The sequence below is a fragment of the Silurus meridionalis genome, chromosome 12 (assembly GCF_014805685.1).
Source record: "Silurus meridionalis isolate SWU-2019-XX chromosome 12, ASM1480568v1, whole genome shotgun sequence".
NCBI classification, from domain to species: domain Eukaryota; kingdom Metazoa; phylum Chordata; class Actinopteri; order Siluriformes; family Siluridae; genus Silurus; species Silurus meridionalis.
The window spans coordinates 13,972,939-13,993,697 of NC_060895.1; the positions used below are offsets into that span (position 1 = coordinate 13,972,939).

Below are 20,759 nucleotides of genomic sequence, written 5' to 3' on the forward strand. Positions count from 1 at the left end.
ATGCAACTTTTTCCACAAAATATTTCATATACAACTTTTAAGCTAAATGGTTTTTTGACCTTGGGAGAATGGAGATCCCTATTATCCATACCCTATTTCTTATGTTTTTACTATCTACTATATCAAACTCTATTATAATATATTTAATTGCATCTCAGAAAACTCTGCACTCTCCAATGTATGTACTAATTGGTTTCATGGGTGTTGTGGACTTGTGTTGGCCAATATTATTTGTACCAAGTTTGTTGCTCAACTTTTTATTTAACTGGAATGAAATTACTCTAGTAAACTGTTTAATACAAATGTTTTGCATACATATTCTTGGTGCATTTCAGTCTACTGTACTGGTGTGGATGGCAATTGATCGGTTCTTTGCAATATGCAGACCACTTTACTATCACAAATACATGGAATTTCAGAACTTTCTCAAGTTTATTATTGTCCCACTTACCAGAAATATATTCTTAAATATCGTAATGATCTCTTTGGCTGGGAAACTGAATTTCTGTCAAATTAATGAGATGGATCACTGTTTTTGTGAACATATGGGTTTGGTTCAGTTGGCATGTGGAGATACTTCTGTTAACAACCTAATTGGTCTTGTGTCTGCTTTTTTAATACCAACATCAGATTTTCTTTTTATTACAGCATCCTATGTAATAATATTTATTTCTGTCATGAAATCAGGAAAAGCCCACTTGAAGGCTATCAACACTTGTATTACACATATTATTGTCATGACAGTAAATTTAGCATTTGCCTTGATTGCTTTTATGTCATACAGAATAAGAAATAATTTATCTCCCAATTTTCGTGTCTTTTTAAGCACTATGTATATTCTGTTCCCAAGTTGTTTCAATCCAATTGTTTACGGCATAAGAACAACTGAAATAAGAAAACAGTTTCTTAAATATTTGAACGATATGAAAGTCTTACCACAGTAATTTTCATTGGATGGTGTAAAATTTTTGTTATTTTAGTGAGACATATTTCAAATTATTTTTAATCAGATAACAGTAGATGATGTCATTCCACATGCACAAAATTTATTCTGAGCATTACTACTAGAATATATATTTTGTTATATATTTGCATTTAGCAAATGTAAATGCACAATTAAAAGTTATATAAGCATAGATTAATAAAGCATAATAGTATATTATAGAATTGTATATGGCACTAGTGTATATATACAATACATTTTGTATAAAATCGCTGAGGTCATAATCATTTTCACCTTAAATTATTGAGTGTTTTTAGAAAAAAGGGATGAGATGGACTGTTGCACACCTCTCCAACTTTGATTTTGTTGTAAATACAACTTCTGTAATATAATTTCATACTTAAGTTTTCTACATTTTATTTTATAATATTTTTAACAAAATACATTTTCACAAGGCAGTTTTATATACAGTACATTTGTATATAATATTTCAGTTAACAATCCAGGGGCAATCGTGTAAATATGATTTGGATGAAAATGTAACGTAAATGCAATATAGCTGATCAATAATGTGATGCAATTTGACACAGCTTAAAGAAATATATAATTTCATCAACATAGTAGTTCATCCATGTGTATATACATTTAATCATTAAAAGTAATTTTACTGGTAAAAGGCATTTAGCACTTTACTCCAAGTGTGTTGTGCTGCCCTGTGATGCTGCATGAGCACCAATTTGAAACAATGTACATTCTGTATTGGCCTTATGTGTCTTCACCTACATACAAAATTCAATGCATCACATCCATAATGAAAAATAAAAAAATGTTATGGAAAAGGATGTTTTTAACAAATATCATTGTACGAGTAAACTCAGATAAATGCAGATAACAGGCACATGTAAGTCCCTCATTTGGCCTTGTGCTGCTAAGATTCATTTCTTAGTGGTGGGCCTTTATAGCTGGTTTGTTATGGTTTTGCATGGTGCACTTTGGACCAGACCTTTGCAATTACTTATCATCTATGATCCTCATTATGCTGTTGATACTTGTGCTGTTGCATCAGCTACAATCAACAATATCTCCTGGACAGTTATGCTTGACACAATATCACCTTTGTCATTTCTGCATAAATAGACTAAATATTTGTTGTATCTAAAATTATATTTCAGGATCCTCTTCATAAAAAGGCTGCTGGTATGTAACAGACAATTATATGTTTTTAACCATTCATATATGAATAGCTCTCAAACATTTCCATAATGGCCAGCAGAGGGATAAAATGTCTATCGTGCAACTTTTTAAAGTCTGCTTTCTATCTGTTCCACATTCCTTTTAAGCTTTCTTCAAGTCCTTTTCAGTAGAAGTAAAATTATTTCTTTTGTCTGAGGTCCTCTCTCTCTTTCTCATTTGGCTATTTCTGGAAATAAAACACCTGAATGTATTTATTAAGAGGTCTGTACCCAAAGAATTACATAGCATACAGGTTATAACCATATAAATTATATACTGCCATAGAGAGTATAATTGCCATACAGGTTATACATATAGCAGATGTTTTGCTCCTATGGCAAGACAGTCTTGCTGAGACAATCACCAAGTCTTAATCTATCATGGTTGAGCACTGGATAGAGGGTTCCTTCCACTGTGCAAGCTGGCACTGTCCTGTAGGATTCCTTGCAGTTGACAAAATTTTACAATGGCAGATGGTGACACAGAATTAGTTTGTCATCCAGGACTTTCTATTTTAAATTATCTATTTTAGAAACCTCAACCGGTCTACCAGGTGCAGCTGCCACTGTGGTAACAAAGCTTCTGCCCTTATTCTTATTTGGTCTGGTTCATGCCTTAATACTGGAGAATGGTTAATGTACTGTTTGTACAAACGAACACCAATACACCCCATTTGTGAATTCTAAATAAAGTGATTGTTCACTTAATAAATTGGATACATTCAACATGCTCATATACACCAGTGTGTTTAAATACAAGTTGCAACAGATCAAGCAATTCTGATTTAAACCCAAGCTGCAGTTTCATTCAAACAATTGCATTTCCAGTGTCCACTATCAGAAATGCTTAAAAAGACAGCTTGATAATGTCAATGAGTGTGTTTTTAGTGGGCAAAGAGTTAAATCCACTGTTGAGATAACATCTGGTTATAATGTGCTTCTTTGTCTGAAGGGGCAGCAAAACAAGCAAAGCAAAAACCAAGAAGGCACAAAAGTAAAGGTGATACACAGCAAAATCAAAATCTAATTTATTTATAATCCCAAATTCAAATTATTTTAATTCATTTTTATTTGTATAGCGCTTTTAACAATGAAAATTGTCTCAAAGCAGCTTTACACAGAAAATATGGTGAAAAGAATGAATAAGAATGTTCTTTATAATATTAAGTTTGTCTCTAATTGGCGACTGTGGCAAGGAAATACTTGAGATGCCATAAGGAATAAACCTTGAGAGAAACCAGACTCAAGATGGAACCCATCCTCATCTCGGTGGCACTGCATGTCTATTAATTACAGTTAATGCCAGGATCTTTTGGGCTCTCCGTGGCACTTTCTTCCGGGTTTTGTGGTGCGTGCTTCTGGCCATCTTGTCGTTTTTTCCACGTCACCGGTTAAGAAGAACAAATATATTTACTCCCTGCAAGATAATCCCACCAGCTTTTCATGTCCCTGTGATCTATCTCACCACCATGCCTGTTTGTTTGTGTTTTTGCTCTGCCCTCTATTGCTCAGTTTGCCAGCTTATGTATTTTTTGTACTGTTTTTAAGTCATCCTTTCTTTACTCAGATACTCATATATATATATATACAGAAAAAAATATTTTTAATCAGTAAACATTTGTTTTACTAATGCGCCAAGTCTTAAATCAGCACCAAAATCCATGATGCACACAATGTAAACTCCTTTGTATTCGTACAGATAAGGGCAATACATCATTTAAATCGGTAAAGAGTCTACTTTTATTTGTATACACTCATATTAGCAACAAAATGCTGTGCTTTCGTAAAATAAAGAAAACAGACAGGGGCGCGCTCTGCCATCTGTCATCTCTCTTCACAGACACATATATTAAATAACCTGAATCTCAGTGGATACTTGCCTCACAGACATAGCTCAAAATGACATAGTTAGAAATGACATAGCTTGAAATGCCTACTAATATTCTTGTAAATGGTTTAAAGTTATCATGGTGTTACATTTTTTTTAATTTGAGGTACATTTAGAACAGATAAAAATGTGCGATTCGGTTGTGATTAATCATGAGTTGACAATCATGCGATTAATAGCGATTAAATATTTAAACTGATTGACAGCCCTAATAATAATATGATGTGAGGTCCAGTTACCATCATGACACTTAAACATGTAGTAGTAATGGCTTCTTTTTACTTAAGTATATGTCAGAGACCAAACTTATTTACTTTAATTTGAGTTAAAAAGTATAGTCAGTACTTCAACTTTTACCAGAGTATCCATACTTCTACATCTGTCTAAGTAAAGGATGTGTGTACATTTGCCACCTCTGCTATTTAACTCTTACAATTTTAATTCCAAGATCCAAGATCTATGGCTTATACTTTACAATACAGTTATTTCAAGCAGTATGATGTTACACACAGAACGATATTCAGGTGTTTTTCTCTAATAGAACCACAAGGGAATACAGGTAATACAGGGTCTATATAGAGACAGAGACAAGCAGAAGCTTTAATCACATATCATAAAGCAGAAGAGAACACATGGCAAGCAGCTGTACAACAGAGGGAGATTTTCATTCATCAAAATTTTGACAAGCGGTGTATATAGCAGTTTTTGTTTGTCTTGCACATTTCAAATACAGTAGTGCGATTTAATGTTCAGGTTTTTCCTCTGGCTTGCTAGGCTTACTTATATTTTTTGATAACTAATTTTGCAGCATTTGAAATTTTTGTAAAGAGCAATAACCTTTTCTTTTCTTGCTGCAAATCCTAACTTTATCATGTTGGTTAATATACCAAATGTTTCATTCACAACCTTTACATTAAATGGATTTCTTGGTTTAGGTGAATGGCGACCCATTCTATCCATTCCTTATCTGCTTTTGTTTTTATTGTCCACAATTTCAAACTCTATACTCATATATTTAATTATTTCTCGGAAGGCTTTGCACTCTCCTATGTGTGTACTAATTGGTCTTATGGCAGTTGTAGACTTGTGTTTACCAATATTTTTTGTACCAAATATGCTGCTTAGTTTCTTATTTAACTGGAATGGAATTTCTCTTTTGGGCTGTTTGGGGCAAATGTTTTGCATTCATGTAGTTGGTACTTTTCAGTCTACTATACTGCTCTGGATGGCTTTGGACCGGTTCTTTGCTATATGCCGACCTCTTTATTACCATACATACATGAAAATGCCCAACTGTCTAAAGTTTATAGTTTTTCCAGTTATTAGAAACATTCTCTTAATTATGATAATAGTGTATTGGGCTGGAAAATTATCTTTTTGTGCAACAAATACAATAGATCACTGTTTTTGTGAACACATGGCATTGGTTCAGCTTGCTTGTGGAGATATTTCCATGAACAACATATTGGGGCTTCTAGCTGTTTTTCTTATAACAACAGCTGATGTTTTTTTGGTCATAGTTTCATATTTAATAATACTGTCTTATGTTCTAAAAACTGGCAAAGGTAGTGTAAAGGCTATTAACACTTGTATTACACACATAATTGTCATGACAGTTACTGCTACCTTTGCTTTAATTGCTTTTATGTCATACAGAATACGAAATAACTTTTCTCCCTCCAACCGTGTCTTTTTGAGTACAATGTACTTGCTCTTTCCAAGTTGTTTCAACCCAATTATTTATGGAGTACGAACTAAAGAAATAAGAGAACAGTTTTTAAAAATAATAAACCAATAAATGTCTTAATTATATGTTTGTATGACAGTTATTTATTTATATATATATATATATATATATATATATATATATATATATATATATATATATATATATATATATATATATATATATATTTATATTTATATTTATATATATATATATATATATATATATATATATATATATATATATACTGCCATTTACTGACAAATAAATAAATAAACTGCTTTAAGAATTGTTTTAATGCAGCATCAATGCCTTAATTCAAGGACACATGCATTCCAAGTTGTTTCAACCCAATTATTTATGGAGTACGAACTAAAGAAATAAGAGAACAGTTTTTAAAAATAATAAACCAATAAATGTCTTAATTATATGTTTGTATGACAGTTATTTATTTATATATATATATATACTGCCATTTACTGACAAATAAATAAATAAACTGCTTTAAGAATTATTTTAATGCAGCATCAATGCCTTAATTCAAGGACACGTGCATGACTGTGACACAGGACATGGAAATGCAGGGAGCACTTAGTGTAGTACAGTGAAAAACAATCCAAATTTAATTCAATTATTGTGTAGCTGAATCCTAAACAGTAACAGAAAGAAACAATTGTATAATCTATACAGTTTATTCACAAAGTATTTCCCCATCATCCTTCTGTTTTTACAAATGTAGACAAGCAAGAAGCAAGTTTCAGCAAATAGAACTTAGAATTTTTAAAGCTTCTGAAAAGACATGGATCAATGACAGCAAATTACAATCATTGCAGCATTCTTAAATGCAAAACCAATTCAAGTACTTGAGGTTTTACTTATTTTCCGACTGCGTCAAACCAAGTAGTCAGGAAGATCTTTCTTGCTGTTACTGCTATTTGCAACCCTAATTCCAAAAAAAGTTGGGACACTTGTAAAATAAAAACAGAATGCAATGATTTGTAAATCTCATAAACCCATATTTCATTAACAGTAGAACAAAGAAAACATACTAAATGTTTAAACTGAGGAAATGTACCATTCTAAGAAAAAAATAAGTCATTTTGAATTTGATTGCTGCAATATAAAAAAAAAGATAGGACAGGGCAACAACTTTAAAAATGAAATTTTCTTTTTGGAAACCATGGAACCCACCACATCCTCCAGAGTTAAGAGTAAAGGAACCATCCAGCTTGTTATCAGCGCTTAGTTCAAAAAGCCACATCTCTGTTTGTATTGAAGTGCATTTGTGCCTGTGGAATGGGCAGCTTGCACATTTGTAATTGCCCCATCAATGCTGAAAGGTATATACAGGCTTTAGAGTCACAAATGCTTCCATTCAGAAAACATCTTTATCAGGGAAGGCCTTGTATATTTTAAATAGACAATGCTCAATATTGCATCTATAACAATTACATGATTCCGTAGTAGGAATCCTTCACCATTTGCAAACATTTGGCACATCATTAAATTAAAAACACAATGAAGGATACCCAGATTTGTTGAGCAGTTAGAATCCTCTATAACAGTGGTCGCCAACCTTTTTTGCGCCACAGACCGGATTAATGTCAGACAATATTTTCAAGGACCGGTGTAATATCGGACAATTGTTTCACGGCTCGGCCTTTAAGATGTTGAGAATAAATACAACAAAATAAAATTATATTATTTAAATATAATAATAAATGTGAATCCACTGTGGTGGTGTTTGTTTATTTTGCTCGCTTGAGGGTTTGAATTTAGCGGTAATGTATTATGTGTTACCGGCCGGAGCAGCCCCTTTAAGAAGGTAGCGGATGAAGGTAAGACATGTGACCGAGGCATCATGACATGAATCAAGGGAGAGTCATAGACAGATGTGGTGAAGAGAATCCAGTAATTTTCCAAAATAAAACATCTTTCAGAATCAGATAATAAATAAAATGAAAATAATGTGAGTTATGTATACTTACTGTGCGGCCCGGTACCAATTGACCCACGGACCGGGGTTGGGGACCACTACTCTATAAGACACATATGGGACAACATTCCTCTCCCTAAACTTTAGCAACTGGTCTCCTCAGTTTTCAGATGTATACAGACAGAAGACATGATGCTACATAGTGGTAAACATGGCCTTGTCCCAACTTTTTTTTTTTTTTAACATCTTGCAGTTATCACATTTAAAATTACCTTGTTTTTTTCCCTAAAAATTTTATATTTTTTGTGAATAAAACTTTTTGGAATTGGGGTTTACAATGTGCGGTACTCCATAAAATGAAATAGTTTCACCTGGACATAAGGTGCAAAATACATGAATGTCATCCACATACATGTGTATGTCATACGATGCAAATAAAGTACTACAGAAACAAGAAGCAAATGTCAATGTCAATAAGAGCAATAAAATCCATAGCTGTGAGTAGTTTAAAGTGTCAGTGCAGCAAGGGTTGTTATAATAAACCAAGAGGAAGGTGTATTGTTTGAATATACACTATATACTTTTAATAAAATCAAAATCATATTGTAAATGGCTGAGTAAAATAAAGATCAATTGCAGTAATTTCAACATCAACTGCTCCATTCCAGCAGGCAGACAGAAAGGTGGATCTCTGATCAGCCACTGACTTGATATAGGCCTCTGTTTTTAAGGACTGGCCCAAGACACAAACAACTTGCATATGAAGGGCTTGTACTGGATTTAACAAATTCCATCTCTAATCTTTTTTATATGAGAATGGAGAGGGGTAAAAAGCTGCTATCTTTAAGATGAGTTCACCACTTTAGGTACAAGGGCTGGGTTAGGGCAAAAAATAAATAATTTCCCCTCTTCTCTCCCAGAGAACAAATCTTTGAGAGAAAGGCAGTTAAAAGAGGAATGGCTTAAAATCTGCAGGCCATGTTTTAGTTTTTCCTGTAGCTTTCTTAACTTTTGTGTTATTGTTTTATTAACAGTTTAGAACTGACTTATTTGAGTCATGACTTATTTATTATTATTTTTAAATAGGGAAATGCATGCTACATATAGTATTGCAAAAAAATTATATGAACCAATATATTTAATAATTGCCAGCACATAAAAATAAAAATTACTCATTCAAACTCATCTGATATGTAATTAGTAGAAACACCTTTACCTGTTTTAACTAACAGATTCAAATCTGTTGAGGTCATTTCTATCCAGCTCTGCTTCTTGTTTTTCAAAGTCTTATTTAAAGCTTGAAATAATCACAAATTTAAACAGGTTTAATAAACATGTAATTATAATGCTAAATTACATTAATTCAGGTGTATTTAACATTTGTAACCATATTTTATTGAATAATTATTATCTTGCATTTTGTTCCGGGCACAGTGACAACAACAGCAATAATAAATCTTTGGCCTATTTAGCAGGCATTACGAATTTTCATAAGAAGAAATAACTATATTGTATTATTCTGAGAAATTACCCACTTGTTTTTAGAATATTTTGAACCTTGTCAATTAACTATGACCACCACTGCTAAAAGGCATTACTATACCTATGCACAACATTGTTAAGGACCAGTGCTCATTAGTGGAAAAAAGGCAAAGCTGGTAATGATTAATTAGTAAACTTGTATATGGGGCCTGGTTGGAACAAATACAGTGCCTGGAGTACATACTGTCACGGGAGAATGCCAATTTGAACAAGGCATATTAGCTTAGCATTTTAACAAGAAGCTATACACTACATTTATGTGAACAAAACGGCAAAACAAGGCATGCCTCATCAATAGATTACACCAATTAATTCACTGACGGTTTTGTACAATAGTTGGTTGATAGTTGTGGACATACATGACTACATACTATATTCACCATATTTATCACTTTATAAAAAAAAAAAAAAATTGACATTGAAACACAATTATTTAATAATGCATACATATTCTTAATATTATACTAAATGCTAAATGATGAATCATTTAAAATTTAATGTGTCTTTTGTAACCTTTTTTCAACTATTGCATGTACAGTACATACAATCGTTTATGTGCAGCCATGTTGGTTAGTTATTACTTTTTATTGTTGTGGCTTTTAGTCCTATGGGACTGAAAGGTCACCTAAGTGTATATATTTACATGGTTATGTATCTGAGTTCATTTGGTCAGTGTTCTCCAGATGAATGACCAAGCAAACAAGAAGACTAAGGATCAGAAAACTGGAGTCAGGTATCTATCAGTATCTAGATTGTACTAACAAATTCTTGAGTTTAGTCATTTTTAATTGTTTTAGCTAAAAGAAATGATCTTAGTGTAGAAATAAAATGCATTATATGTTTACACTTGGCAAGGTGAGCACCGAAGTACCGAAAGTTTAATTGTATAGTAATCTACAGTTATCTAGAAATCAAAGTAATTGCAAATTATTTTTTACTGAAATTATGTCTGAATTTTAGTGCCATGACTGAGGAAGTCAGAGGAGTAAACTTCACACACACAACGTTTATTTTTGTTGGATTCCCAGAGACTTTTGGATACAGACACTTGCTTTTCCTGCTATTTTTGCTCACTTACATTTTAGTTGTTGTTGGGAATTTTTTAATACTTTTTGTAATCAAAAATACAAAGACACTTCACACACCAATGTACATACTTGTGTCTGCGTTAGCATTGGTTGACATCATTGTACCTACTGCCATTGTCCCAGCAATGCTTTTGAGCTTTTTGTTTGAGTTAAATGAAATAACTTTGGTTGGGTGTTTAATACAAATGTTTTTCACTCACTTCTTTTCCTCAGTAGAGTCTACTATTCTTCTAGCAATGGCTCTTGATCGCTATGTAGCAATCTGTAATCCACTTCGTTACACAACAATTATGAACTACTCAATGTTTGGAAAACTGCTGCTTTTTACATTGGTCAGGAGTGGAACATTAATGTGCACTTTGGTTGGTTTGGCTGCATCTTTGACTTTCTGTGGATCAAATATCATACATCATTGTTACTGTGATCACATGGCTCTTGTTAGCCTAGCATGCAGTTCTACTGCAAAAAATGCTGCAGTTGGGATTGCTGTAATTATCTGTTTTGTTGGAGTTGATATATCTGTCATTTTTGTCTCTTACGTTAAAATCTTGTGTGTAGTGCTTAGGGCTGCAGCAGGTGAGCAAAGATCAAAAGCAATTCATACTTGTAGTAATCACTTAATTGTCATGATGTGTTTTTATTTGATAGGAAGTGTTACTTTTCTCTCACGAAATCTTCAAATTCAAATTCCAGTTGATGTTAATACCTTTCTGGGTGTCACTTATATAGTTTTCCCAGCATGTATAAATCCAATTATCTACGGTGTCAGAACCAAAGAAATAAGAAATGCACTGTTAAAAATATTTAAGATACATGCAAATAGAATTGTTACAGTAAAGGTTTCAGTTGTCAAGTTCTGATGCTGCTTTTGTAATACCTTCATTGAGTCATAATTTGTTAATACTGAATTAAAAATATTTTTTATTTCCAAAACATCTGAAACATGTACACATCTGAGAACTTTCGGATGTTGCGTCAGTGTGTGAATAAATAATCAACATTTACCACGAGCAGAGAATACTAAGTAATCCTGATGTGCTTTCAGCAAAGAAACAAAATTACTGTTCTTGTGCTCACACTGGCAACTCAAATAATACAGATTAAAAATGTTCATGTGGCACTGCAATATTAAAAAAAGTATTAAATATTTAAAAAAATTATTGTGATCATATTTATATGTCCAATATTTAAAGTTTGCTTACCTTTGCATTAAAACATTTATAATTATAAATATATTTCTTATTAATTTTGCATACTGTTTGAAAAGAAATTTTAGGACACAGAGGCAATTTTGTTGCAGTGTGAAGCCCTATTTTAAAGTCCCTAATTTTATGACAGGAGATGACCTGCAGTAATAATCATAGGACTTTGAGCCTAAAATAGTTGCTAATCTTTACATTTACATTTATGGGATTTAGCAGACACCTTTGTCTGGAGCAATATTAAAAAATGCTTTAAAATCTAAAGCATAAATATATTCTAATGCTGGTTTATTGGAAAAAAGACTAAAACCTTTAATCCTTGCAACCATTTTCTCAAAACAGAAACTCTAATTGCCTGTACTTACGTTAAACTTTGTGTGATACATATTGTCAAATAATAGTATTTTCCTGTATTTGTCTTTGTTCTTTTATTTTTAACCATTAGTATTTAGACATACAAGGACATCCTTTTGCAGTGTAAGCAATAATTAGCTGTCCATACACCTGAGACCAAACAAGAACCCAAATGGCCTTTAGGGAAATTTAATTAAATTTGAAATCAAATTTATTCAATTCAATTATATCATGTAATGTATTATTAAAATTTTGTTTAGAAATGTTATCAAAAACAGACTTTATTTACAAGATATACTAGATATTCAGCTAACGTGATTCTAAAATTGCAAAAAAGTAACTTCAATGGTTTTATTCTAAAACATTAATTCTATAACTTTTTTAATTTACTAATATATACTGTATCTGCAAAACAATTGTTTATTTCAAACAATAGATGTGATATTCTTGAGATTATGGAAGAGAACTCTCTTGATACATGTTTTTTAATGCACATTTTCCTTCATTGTTTTAATTAGGTCGTCTGTCTATTCCTTCACCTATGACAGTATTCTGCAACCCTGCAAATTTTTTGCAATACAGAAAAAATGTATACAAGAAAAGCCTCATTTGGTTATATTTACTATTAATTATTAAGATTAAATGATTAACATCTTAAACAATTACAGTATATTGAAAAAGTTAATATTAACATGTAGCATAACTTTCAGAGACTGTTTGTTTACCTCGAACATTACATTTTCTACCGCTGTTTCTACCCAAAAGAGAACCAAAGCTTATTCCCCACTGACTCCTCCAGAAGGTCACATCTGCTTCATGAGACTCCCAAATAAATTACAATTTAGTACATTTAGTTTTGGTACACAATATTTCCTTTGCAAATGCTTTCTTATACCTCTTGTATTAAAAGAAATATTAGAAATGACCATGAACAACATGTAAACTGAAAATGTATTAACTTCCTTTGTGTGCTTAGTACCTAGAGAACATGTTGTGTCAGAACAATTCAGAATAATACTCAAATTTCATTCTACTTTATTTTTATTTATTTATTTACAAATAAATTTATTTTTGCGTAGGTAGCCCTTCTCTTAATTTTTCCAAGCCTTCTCTAATAATGTCATCACCTGTTCTCAGGTCTTTCATCACTTTCCTATACTCTCGAGAAACCCTATGTTCCTGCTGCCCTTCCACTAACTCTTGACATAAATCTAACTATTGTGCTGAAAACAGGCACTTTAATTTGCTGTCCATTCTGCCAGTGTGATGCATACAACTCTATATGCATGCAAATATTATACTGGCAATCTACCAGCTTTTGCTCAAATTCATATTCACCTTCATTGTATCATTCTTTTTCTTTTATCTACGATTCCATGATAAAAAAAATAATTCAGTGTTCATTTAAGATCTTCAGTTTGGGCACATTATTTCTAACAGCTTGATTTTGGCAGCAGAAATTATGTCTGTCAATCAGCAAAAAAAATTTCAGAACTTACAAGCATATTCTGCTTACTTCAAAGCTTTTTTATTTGCTGTATAAGGGCTTGCATTAGTCAGAGTGTGTCTTTTACAATAAATATTGACAATGTATGTTTCTTCGATGCTACATGATTCACATGAATTTTCCCAGAGAATGGTATCAGTATAGTTTTAAAAGTCCACAGGCCATATTAACAACTAATGTATATTCACATCTGTAGTGGCAAAGTAGGTTTTACTTATAAAAATAAGTCATCACCCAATTACATATATGAAATTGTGGGTTACCAAATAGAGCAGAAAAAGACAGTACACCGTAGTGAGGCTGCATTAGTGATAGGGCCCCTGCAACCTGATGATATGCCCATACCTTTATGCTTAAGGAAACACAGTGCATTTGGTAATAAATCAATAAAAATGTTTACACAAAATTCACCTTTTGTGGATGCACACTCTGTACAAAAACATTCTGTTTAATTACTTAGTTGGGTAGGTGGCTGAGGTATAATGTTATAATGCAGTTATAATGCTTTTTTCTTTTATTAGTATATTATTTTGTAAACTATAAAGAAAACTCTATAGATTTATATTGATACAGAACTCTATGGTTCGTATGGTTGATAATATTAATGTTTGAAGATTTTTCCATTGATTTTCTGTTGTTTTATAAACTAGTAAATATATAATGATATAGCTGTTTTAACCAAATCAAGTTTTACCAAAAACCATGGTTAACTGATAAACAACTATATATCCTTAACTGATTTCACTGCTATTAGAAACATTGTTGCTTTAAACAAGAACATTGCTGACATACGTTGTACTTATCCCTGCTTACTTCTAGCACCATCTAGTGTAATCTTTTTGGTCCTGCATTGTTCTCTATTTTATGCATTATTTTAAGACAAAATAAAAAATACAAATTAAAAACATTTCAAATTACAATCTATCTGTTCAAGGTAAGCAATATATTCATGGTTTTAATTGTTGGAACATAGTTTAATGCATATTACAAATAAAAATCCTAAACTGAACAATTCTTTCAAGTTTTTTTTGTCAAGTTTGCGTAAGATATGAGGGCAGAAGTAGAACCTGAAGCGAATTTCTGCTGTCACCTCAAGGTTCGATATTATATGCGCTGTTATGGGATGCCTTCCTGGGATGCTAGAGTGGGTACAGACTAACTGAAACTGGACAGAGGAAGACTTACCTCACCTAGATTCACTAACCTGTGCTGACTGTATACACATTCCTGATCTTGGCTGACAGAACTGAAATCTAATGTCTTCTCCAATTTATTTTTTCTTCAGTGTAGCCTTCCCATTTTTCCAATATGCAATCATTATTTATATAAAAAATACAACTATTGTATAAAAAATAAACCTAAACTTATAATCAAAATATTACCTAGCCAAAATATGCAGAGGAGTTTGCATTGTTAGTTAATGCTTTATATTATACTCTTCCTTTACTGATAAGCTCCTAAATTTTAGGAAGTCTCTCTGGTTTAAAATGGCATCTATAATTAATTTCAGGAAAAAATACAATCTTTTTCATCAATTTCATCTGTCTGTGAGAAATAAGTTTTAATACAGTCATCAGATGTTCACATATATTTTATTTATACAAAGCACCCACACAACTATTCACAATTTCCATGACCTTTGAATGACATGTGCAAAATTATTTAATTAATGCCAGAGGGGAAACTGTTGCTTAGTCTTCCATAGAGAAATTTCTGACAGTTAAAAGCAAGCTATATATAAACTGGTTTCTGGTGTTCAGAACAGTTCGGAAAATTGTCAAGCTTATGACTGCAAGGTTTTAATTAAGTCAAGGTATGCTCTGTGATAAAATTAACAGTATTAATAATGTCTATTTTCGTTACTTTATATAGATTTAAGATTAAGACATTTGTTGGAATGTATCATTTGACACAAACTGTTTTGACTATTCTATAATGGCTACTTTGTGTCTTTTTTTACAGCATCTGTAAATATGCTCAGTTTTAATATAACCTTATTTTTTTTGGCTTATGGGCCATCTGGTCCACTGAATTATTCTGTTTTCTTTGTCAGTTTATTGACTTATCTTGCAACACTTTTTGCTAATTTATTACTGATGCTGGTGATCTACCTTGACACAAGTCTACACAAACCTATGTATATATTTCTATTCAATTTGGCATTGAATGGACTCATAGGAAGCTCAGCTGTCCTGCCTAACATCATGAACAACCTTCTTGATAATATGAGATTCATATACTTTGACAACTGTCTGTTTCAAGTATTCTGTGTAAATATTTATGCAGCATGTGCATATTTAATATTAATGGTTATGGCATATGATAGATACGTTGCTATTTGTAAGCCATTACAATATCACAACATAATGACAACAATAAAAGTTAAGCTACTTCTAGGCTTAGCCTACATTTTTCCAATTTGCCTTATAGGTACCCAAATATACCTTACTTCACGGATGCCTTTGTGCAGGTACACTATAAACAAGCTGTTTTGTGATAACTTGGCAATTGTCAGCCTCTCTTGTTTTAAGAGTATATTTGCAGACCTGTATGGTTTAGCTTTGGTAATTATCTTTGTCGTTTTTCCTTTGTTATTTGTGGTTATATCATATGTAAAAATCTTACTTGTTAGTTTGAAAGCATCAGCAAATGCCAAAAAAAAGGCTTTAAAAACTTGTCTCCCACATTTAATAACATTTATAAATTTTTCATCAGCTACTCTTTTTTCTGTAATATACAATCGATTAAATGATAATCTTCCAAAGGAGCTTAATGTATTCATATCTGTACATTTTATTTTGATCCCACCCCTCCTGCATCCAATTATATATGGAATGAAAACTGAAAAGATTAGTCAAAGTTTTATAAAGCTTCTGCATAAAAGAGTTTTTGCCCTTGAATTTCATTTTCAAACAGTGAAAACCATTTAAAATAATTGTATTGTTTTTAATAAAAAGTATGTGAGCGAGTGTGTGTATGTGTGTGTGTGTGTGTATGTGTGTGTGTGTGTGTGTGTGTGTGTGTGAGAGAGAGAGAGAGAGAGAGAGAGAGAGAGAGAGAGAAAGAGAGAGAGAGCAAGTAGGGGTATGCAGAGTATGATTTGAAGCTGGATGTTATTCATAAATCTCTAACATAATTGATTTTGGAGATATTTGCCTTAAAGTTCATTATGTTTCTATAGGTTTTGATTTATAATTTGATTATACACCAGAATGCCTAAATATAAAGCAATTAGATGATGACCTAAAATAAATTAATCTTGGTATAATTACAATATTATGCAAAGTACATATAACCGAAAGCAAATTTATTTTATTTTTAAGAGTGAATCAGTATAATTATCTTCTGTAAACACATACAATAAACTGTCTATAACTGTTAAATGTGTCAAAAAAGTAGACAACTTTATGTAAAGATTGTGTGTATACTTATAAGGTTTGTGTGTAAAATTTCTGATTTACATTAGGTAATTATACAAAAAAATATTAAAGAAACATAAAATCAGTGATGTGTGAAACTAATTATTGAAATAAAAAAAATGTTGTTCTATTTACAGAAACAAATTTCCACAGTTCTTGTGCAAAAATGTCTTCCAACCAATGAAACACAAGTGGCTGTTAAGGTAGAGGTGTGAATGTGTGACAGAAACCTTTGTCCGTTCTCTCAGATTATGCTGGCAGAACACCCAAGGACTCTTTGTAGAACTTTCCGTTCTCTCGAACCGTGTGGATCTAGCCTTTCCCTGGCGTTCTACGGATCTACTATCCTTACCTTTCTGAAGGACTTCCTGGATTCTATTGGCTCTCCCGTTACGACGTCTGTAATGCATATCTCCCGATACATTCTGGATTACTTTCCCTTCCTGGTACCTTCAGTGTTTTTCCTGCTCTTCTCAGTACAAACTTATTGAAACGTATTAAAGTGCAACTTCGGTTTCCGCCTGTGTTTGTCTGGCATGACAACAAGGCAATTTGCAAAATGTTTTATTAGTAGCTTAAGGCCATGTCCACAGTAATACATTTTCATATAAAATGCATATATGCATATTTTTGTTTCTGTTTTGCCTTCCGTCCATACTGAGACAAAGTTGTCAGTCGAATATAGCTTTATCAAAAATGCTCTCCAAACTGTATAAATTTAAAAAACTGTTTTCACATTGCAGTGTAAACTGTGAAAACAGAGGCTTTCAAAAATATATTGGATTTTTCCGTCATTGCTGTAATGTTGTAAAGAGCCTGTAAGTAAATAGATAGCAGGCAAAAATTACGCAGGTAAAAGCTTCTTACGATTTGCTCATGCGCAGTACAGGGCTGTAAGCATTTTAAAACATTTCAGTGTGGATGAGCAACTTTTGGGAAACAACTGAAAACTATAGTGTGGACGTGGAGTGTTTTTAGACATTTTTGCATTTTTCTAATTTATCGTAGACCTACCCTAAATTAATTTAATGTAGAGCTTTTTGGGTCACCCATGATGTACTGTCACTAAGCAGCTGTCAGGGTGTAACTAGAGCCCTGATCATCAAAGCCTGATTTAGTGTGCCATTGTGCCCACTTCCATTGATCAAGGTCCCTTCTGAATTGTTAACACTTCATTGGCCCGTTAGTCTCTCTGTTGGTGCGGTAGTCAACTGCAGGCCGGATGCTCCCTGGCCGACAGTAAGTGGTGTGGAGGAGGGATGATTCAGTTCCGAATTTTCCTTCACACTAATATGCCAGGTTCTACACAATGGCACAGGCTGAAATATGTAAGCCCATATAGAGTTTACAGTTAGGGGGTGTGTCACTTTCAGCCACTTCTGGTTGCAAAAGTAGCATCCTTTTAAAAAACGTGTTCACTGCAGATAATTCAATTCAATTTATTTTTATTTGTATAGCACTTTTAACAGTGAAAATTGTTTTAAAGCAGCTTTACACAGATGATGTAGTAATTAAGAATGTATAAGATTGTTCATTATAAGTGTTCTAAAAAAGTTTGTCACAAATGAGCAAGCCAGTGGCGACTGTGGCAAGGAAAAGCTCCCTGAGATGGCATTCTGAAAAAACCTTTAGAGGAACCAGACTCAAGAAAGAACCCATCCTCATCTGGGTGGCAGCGAATGTATATTTATTACAGTTAAATGTTGTTGATTTGTGCTGTTCCATAACTGTGGGGCTTTGTAAGAGAAAGCTCTGCCCCCTGCTGTCTTTAATAAAAGTCTTTATTTAAGGTTTCAACAAATAGCCTGCACCCTTTGATCTAAGTAGGTGTGGTGGATCTTACTTATTAGAACACTCAGGCAGTAAAGTGTTACAGTAGGATAAACTATATGTAACAAATGCATGAACTGTTTATTCTGCAGCCTTCAACATCATATTTCTAATTTTAGCAATATTTCTAAGGTGAATGAAGGCTATCCTGGTAATGTTATTGACATGAGCCTCAAAGGACAGACTAGAGTCGATACAATAATGTCTGCTGTACACACCGAAACAATAAGACCATCCAGAGATGATACGTAGGTGGAAAGCTTACTTGTAGCTGCATTTGGTCCTAGATAAAGTACTTCCATTTTATCCGGGTAAAGCAAACATAAGTTATCAAGCGTCCACTGTCTCATGTCCTTTACACACTCCTCAACATTGTTAAGCTGATCTCTCTCAGCTGGTTTTGCTTAGACATACAACATATTGTTAGCATAGCAACGGAAGCTAATACCATATATCCATATAATTTTACCCAAAGGCAGCATATATGAGGAAAAAAGCAGTGGGCCTAACACAGATCCTTGTGGAACACCAAACTTCCTCTGATAGTTTAGAGAACTCACCATTTACATCAACAAATTGATAACGATCAGTCAAATAAGACCTGAGCCAGGAGTGAGCTATTCCCTTTATTCCAACAACATTTTCTAGTCTAGCATGGAGGATATTATGATCAATTATATTAAAGGCTGCACTAAGGTCAAGCAACACAAGTAAGGAGACAAAACCCAGAAGACAATAGCAGGACATTTACCACTTTAACCAGCACTGTTTCTATGCTATAATAAGCGCGCGCAAGATCCCACTGCTCATGTCCAGGCCATGTCCTGAAGTTGGATGATCCAGAGTAAGCATGGGAGAAGGTCATGTGGTCAGATGAGACCAAAATAGAACTTTTTGCTATAAACTCCACTCACAATGTTTGGAGGAAGAAGAAAGAGTACAATCCCAAAAACACCATCCCAACCTTGAAGCATGAAGGTTGAAAAACCTGGAGGTGGAAAAACCTGATAGATCTTGAGAAGACCTGTATAGAGGAGTGGGCAATTCAGTCTTGATTTCATCAGACCAGAGAATCTTGTTCCACACAATTTGAAGGTCCTCCTTTGCCTATTAGCAAACTCTAAGCGGGTTTTCATGGGTTTCCTGTCAGCTGTGAGGCCTTTTTGTAGAGATTGTATCCAATCAATAAACTTTTCCACAGGTATACTCCAGTCAAAGTGAAATATCTGAGCAATAACCAAGGGGATTGGGAGGCACCTGAGCTTATTTTTAAGTGTTGTTACAAAGGTTCTGCATACATACACTAAATTGCCAAAAGTATTGGGTCACCTGACCTTACCTGCCATATGTGTTTCTTTTCCAAACTATCACCACAAAGCTGTAGGCACTCAATTGTATAGGATGTCTAGGGTTAAGGTTATATAAGGGTTAGGGTCGAGGGTTAGGGTATAATAAAATGTTTCCTCTACTTGAACTTTGTGTATTTGATAGTGGAATGTTCTTGGGTTTTTTTTTTGCCCGCCTGTTATCTGATACCCGCTACATGATAAGATCTTATGTCATTGCATTAGTAGCAATGCCCTCCACACTACGTATTCATTTTATTAGAACTTTTAATTTCTGAACTTGGTCCAATATTATATAGCAACTTTCAAGTTTAACAAAATATAACAAATGCAAATGTTATGACAATGTTGCTTCAAACTGATAATTATAGGTATAATTTACTCATTGATTGCATACAGTATATTGCCAAAAGTATTGGGTCACCTGACCTTTCCCGCAAAATCTGTATATTGTTACCACAAAGCTGAGGCTCTCAATTGTACAGGACGTCTTTAGATGCGCTATATTAACATTTTGCATTCACTTGAACTTGGAATCCTAAACCTGTTCCAGCATGGCAATGCCCCTGTGCATAAAGTGAGCTCGAAGATAGGATTTACATGCTTTGGAAAGGAAGATCTTGAGTGACTATAGAGCTGAACACCTTTGGGATGAATTGGAATGCTGACTGCACCTCAGGCCTCCTCACCTACATCAGCACTTGCCTTTTATAACACCCTTGTGGCTGATTAACACAAATATGCAT

At 33.2% G+C, this 20,759-nt stretch overlaps 4 protein-coding genes across 4 annotated transcripts; all 4 read left to right on the top strand.

The window, feature by feature from the left end:
• LOC124394883 (olfactory receptor 52K1-like) lies at positions 1-944 on the top strand. The gene is given in 2 exon segments (XM_046863372.1): positions 1-97; positions 100-944. Coding segments are annotated over 2 exon segments (942 nt in total).
• A 1,698-nt stretch (positions 945-2,642) lies between these two features.
• On the top strand, positions 2,643-5,849 carry LOC124394884 (olfactory receptor 52K1-like; the record flags this gene model as incomplete). The annotated part of the gene is made up of 3 exons (XM_046863373.1): positions 2,643-2,652; positions 3,410-3,464; positions 4,970-5,849. Coding segments are annotated over exons 1-3 (945 nt in total), but the record flags the coding sequence as incomplete, so codon positions are not given.
• Positions 5,850-10,231: 4,382 nt separating this feature from the next.
• On the top strand, positions 10,232-11,215 carry or55e1 (odorant receptor, family 55, subfamily E, member 1). The gene has a single exon (XM_046863374.1). It carries the CDS (start codon positions 10,232-10,234, stop codon positions 11,213-11,215), a length of 984 nt encoding a protein of 327 aa, XP_046719330.1.
• A 3,251-nt stretch (positions 11,216-14,466) lies between these two features.
• On the top strand, positions 14,467-17,328 carry LOC124394886 (olfactory receptor 52K2). The gene is made up of 3 exons (XM_046863375.1): positions 14,467-14,566; positions 15,381-16,333; positions 17,086-17,328. The coding sequence occupies exons 1-3, from the start codon at positions 14,467-14,469 to the stop codon at positions 17,326-17,328; spliced, it is 1,296 nt and encodes a 431-aa protein (XP_046719331.1).
• The last annotated feature ends 3,431 nt before the right edge of the window (positions 17,329-20,759 follow it).